We start from the raw sequence: 626 nt of genomic DNA, 5'->3' as shown, positions 1-626 counted from the left end.
AGCAGCAGCAGCAGCAGCAACAGCAACAGCAGCAGCAGCAACAACAGCAGCAGCAGCAGCAACAGCAGCAAGAGCAGCAGCAGCAGCAACAGCAACAATACCCTTAACATGGGCTGATAGCGCAGCTAGTTTGCTGCGGAAAACGAACTAAGGGTTTAGGGTTTATTCTAGGGTTTAGGGTTTAGGGTTTAGGGTTTATGAGGGTTTAGGGTTTATGCGGGTTTAGGATGATAAAGGGTTTGCGCGGCTTTAGGCTTTATGATGGTCTAGGGTTTGAAAGGGTTTAGGGTTTAGGGTTTATGCGGGTTAAGGGTTTATGAGGGTTTAGGGTTTATGAGGGTTTAGGGTTTAGGGTTTAGAGGATCACTGACGTGACGTTGATATCCAATCGAGGGTAAGAGAAAGCTAATACAATCTCTTTTATAAAAGTAGGAATTGCTTCTGTTTCTTTTGCTGCTGCTGCTGCTGCTGCTGCTGCTGCTGCTGCTGCTGCTGCTGGTCCCCCTCCACCTCCAGCAGCAGCAGCAGGACCTGCAGCAGCAGCAGCAGCAGCAGCAGCAGCAGCAGCAGCAGCAGCGGGGGTTTGGCAGTTAACGAGATTACAAATTTTCTCAAAAAGTAAAACA

At 48.9% G+C, this 626-nt stretch overlaps 1 protein-coding gene across 1 annotated transcript in view; it reads left to right on the top strand.

The window, feature by feature from the left end:
* The window catches only part of EMH_0007600 (uncharacterized protein), a gene marked incomplete at both ends in the record, with an annotated part of 1,212 nt that extends 1,105 nt beyond the window's left edge, over window positions 1-107 (top strand). Inside the window, one exon of the mRNA XM_013498071.1 lies at window positions 6-107. Within this exon, the coding sequence (XP_013353525.1) occupies window positions 6-107 (102 nt within the window). The remainder of the gene's footprint in view (window positions 1-5) is intronic.
* Between the last annotated feature and the right edge of the window lie 519 nt (window positions 108-626).

The sequence above is a fragment of the Eimeria mitis genome, genomic scaffold, assembly GCF_000499745.2.
Source record: "Eimeria mitis Houghton genomic scaffold, Emh_scaff316, whole genome shotgun sequence".
NCBI classification, from domain to species: Eukaryota; Apicomplexa; class Conoidasida; order Eucoccidiorida; family Eimeriidae; genus Eimeria; species Eimeria mitis.
The sequence above is the reverse complement of the archived record's forward strand: the minus strand, read 5'-3'. Positions and strand labels throughout refer to the sequence as shown.